Here is a 3439-nt window from a genome sequence, read left to right on the forward strand (position 1 = left end):
CTGACTTTGGTTTGGGTACTTTCTGATAGCAGCCTCGTGCCACTAACTGCGTGTTCCTCACCAACATGAGACAGAAGCATATATGTATATATATTATATCTATCTATACAATATATATCTTATATCTATCTATCTACATATATATCTTATCTATCTATCTATCAACATTTATTTACCTTATTTCATGAATGTTTTGCCTGCATGTATATATGTACATGCAGTGCCCATAGAGGTCCCTGGAAGCCCTGGCACTGGAGTTATGAATGATTGTGCATAACCAGGTAAGTGCTGGGATTCAAACCCAGGTCCTCTGCAAGAGCAGCCAGTGCTCTTCATTGCTGGACAGCTATAATAACAGTTACCAATTCCATGTCAAGGTGTACTCGAAGCCTGTATGTCTGTGTTTTTCCTGGTTACTTGGGAGTCAGAAGTGGGTAGACATGTACCCCCATACCAGGGTTCTGTCCCTGACATAGAACCTTTGCAGAAAGGGGAAGATGCAGAGAAGAACCTGGGCCCCAAGGCCGTGGTTTCAACGCAAAACACCCTCTGGCTCCAAAAGCAGGTAATTTTGCAGAGTCTCAGGTAACGGTAGCTGGGGCACAAGGTGAACACTCTCCTTGCCGAAGAGTTTTCGGATAGTACAGCGGCAAAGGTGCTGCAGGCAGCGCGGGGTGTGTGCCAAGGCGAAGAGAGACCTGTAGAAAGGCTTGTGCATCTAGAAAGAAAGGTGAGGGGGAGTGAGGCCCTGTCTGGAACTGACATGATTCCTGGCAGGACCACTGCTGGTTCATCCCACCTGTGGCTCACGGGTGCCAGAGAGTCACAGCAGAGGGAAAAGGGCTGTCACCTGGGACCTGGCTTCCACTCAGAGGGGTGACATGCTTTTCCAAAGCAAAGCTCTCATTGGATCAGAGGGACATGGTTTGGGGCTGATTTCTTCTAACGCCTTTCTGTTCTGCCCCTGACACAGCAGCCCTGCGGCTTTGGGGACAACCCCAGCAATCCGAGGCAGGCCAGGCATACTGTCTCTGTGCAAAGGTGGGCTCGTAAACCCTGCCCAAGCCCATCAGCTCAAGGCTTTGTAAGCCATTCACTACATGGGCAGGAAGACCCCAGGGATGTTCTCTGGGAGCTTCTATGAGGGAGTGTTTTTTCTGTCCCCTCCTGGAGCCATCTTTGAACTCTGTCATGTGAGGATGTAATGCTCACAGGACTTCAGGCCACATGTCATAATCTGCAGTTCCTATGCAGGGACAGGGGTGTGCCTTGAAAAGGAGCCAGAACCTATAGCTTCAATGCTGGTTGGTCCCCTGAGCCCCAGTATTCTTTAAGCCATCACGGGGTGGCTGTTGGTTCTTCATGTTCAATTCCATTTCACCATGGTCCCTTGGTGTCAACAGAGATTCCACAACCTCAGGATGCCAAAACTCACGGATGGGTAAGTCTCTTATGCACTGCAGCCCCGTGTTTGTGTGAAACATACTCAATCCTTTTGTTTACTCTCAGTCCCTCTAGATTACCCACAATGCCTACAACAATGTAAACGCTGTGAAGGATTGTTGTATGCTGTGATGTTTAGACAATAATAAATGATGAATATTTATTTCTGCGTATCTGGGGGGAAAGCCAATTTACCTCCCATATTTTGACCTATGGTTCTTGACTCCATAGAGGCCGTGCCCACAGATCACTAACTGTTCCCCTCAACTTTCCTATCTTCCTTCTTCAGATGTTTTACTTCCTGGGTGTACCGGTTGGTTTTATGTCAACTTGACATGAGCTAGAGTTATCAGAGAGGAAGGGCTCTCAATGGAGAAAATGCCTCCATGAGATCCAGCTGCAAGGTGTTTTCTTAATTAGTGATCAAGGGGGGAGAGCTCACCCATTGTGGGTGGTGCCAAGCCTGGGCTGGCGTCCTGGGTTCTTTAAGAAAACAGGCAGAGCAAGCCAGGGGAAACAAGCCAGTAAGCAGCACTCCTCCATGGCCTCTGTATCAGCTCCTGCCTCCAAGTTCCTGCCTCCAAGTTTCTGCCCATGTGAGTTCCTATCCTGACTTCCTTTGGTGATGAACAGCAATGTGATAGTATATGCTGGATAAACCCTTTTCTTCCCAACTTGCTTTGTGGTCATGGTGTTTTGTCATAGCAACGGAACCCCTAACCGAGACACTGGGTTTGAATGCCAAACTCCAGACAGAGAAATGGGAAAGGACTTCTCTCCTTGCAGCATCAGAGAAAGGGATGGAGGTAACATCTCACCTGGTATACTTCTTCAGGGATGGCTTCCCGCCAGGACTCAGACACTGGGAGCTGAGTGTAGGAGTTGAACAGAACTTCAATGACATCGGGCACCTGTGCACATGTCCTCAGCACCTGGGGAAAGTGGGAGGCACGATGCAGGGTGAGGGGCTTGGGGTCCAAGGGGAGAAAGGCTCAGAGTGCAGACATGTTCTTGCATTTCATGTCTGCTACTCCCTGGCCCTGTGACCTCAAAGGCCCAAGTCAAACCACCCAGAACGGCAGTTCCAGGACATGAGTGTTGTCAGTGAGCTGACTCACCAGGTCTGGGAGCCAGTGGCTCTTCCAGGAAGCCTACATCCTTTCGATGGCTACCTGTGCACTCAGGGCTGGGCTTAACAGTCAGGTTTAGAGGTTGGGGTGGGCTGGGGGATGCTGTCAGGCGACAGACCCGTGCCTGTGCAGAGCTGCTCAGAGCAAACGAAAGCAGTTCCATAGCGGTGTAGCCTGAGGATTGTGCTCCAAATTCCCCACCTCAATTTGTGTGTGTGTGTGTTAGGAAAGAGTGACAGGGGTGGGCGGAGGTGACTTGTTTTCTTGTTGCTGACTTCCCACTTCCCACGGCCCTTACAGTTGACTTCACAATCCTCACAGGGCTCTTTATTTATTGACTTTTAGAGATCTAGTTTTATTGTAACTGTGTGCCTGTGTCTCTATGTGTTTGGACTATGTGCGCATTTCAGCCTGGTGTGGTGGCACAGGTCTCTAATCCCAGTACTGGGGAGGCAGAGGCAGGCAGATCTCTATGAGGTCTGTCAGAGAGTATGATTTCTGCCAGCCTAGTCTACATAGTGAGACCCTGTCTCAAAAGAAAAAGAGGTTAATATTTTACTTAGGTATATACATGTGCCCTTGCATGAGGTTCTGTGTTCCACGTGGCTTGAGGAAGCCAGAAGCCAGCATCAGATCACCTGGAGTGGGAGTTACAAGGGATTGTGTGGGAAACGAACCTGTCTTTTTGAAGAATAGTTTCACTATTTTCTGGGCAGATAAGCAATTTTTGCAGCCAATGTTTTTCCATCTTTGATATTAATATTCTTACTTACGTTTTCTTCTTATTACATTGGCTATCATCTTATGTTTTCTGTCAACAACATTGATAGTTGGTCTAATCATCTTATTCTTTTTTTTTTTTTTTT

The 3439-nt window shown here is 48.1% G+C and overlaps 1 protein-coding gene across 2 annotated transcripts in view; it reads right to left on the reverse strand.

Moving 5' to 3' along the window:
* Positions 1-445: 445 nt before the first annotated feature.
* The window catches only part of Asb18 (ankyrin repeat and SOCS box containing 18), a 63488-nt gene continuing 60494 nt past the window's right edge, over positions 446-3439 (reverse strand). For both annotated transcript variants that reach the window (XM_021174914.1, XM_021174906.2), the window contains 2 exons: positions 2262-2375; positions 446-718 (listed from right to left, as the gene is read on the reverse strand). In XM_021174914.1, coding sequence (XP_021030573.1) covers positions 533-718; positions 2262-2375 — 300 coding nt within the window. In that variant the 3' untranslated portion in view covers positions 446-532. The remainder of the gene's footprint in view (positions 719-2261; positions 2376-3439) is intronic.

Source organism: Mus caroli, chromosome 1 (assembly GCF_900094665.2).
Source record: "Mus caroli chromosome 1, CAROLI_EIJ_v1.1, whole genome shotgun sequence".
Classification (NCBI taxonomy): domain Eukaryota; kingdom Metazoa; phylum Chordata; class Mammalia; order Rodentia; family Muridae; genus Mus; species Mus caroli.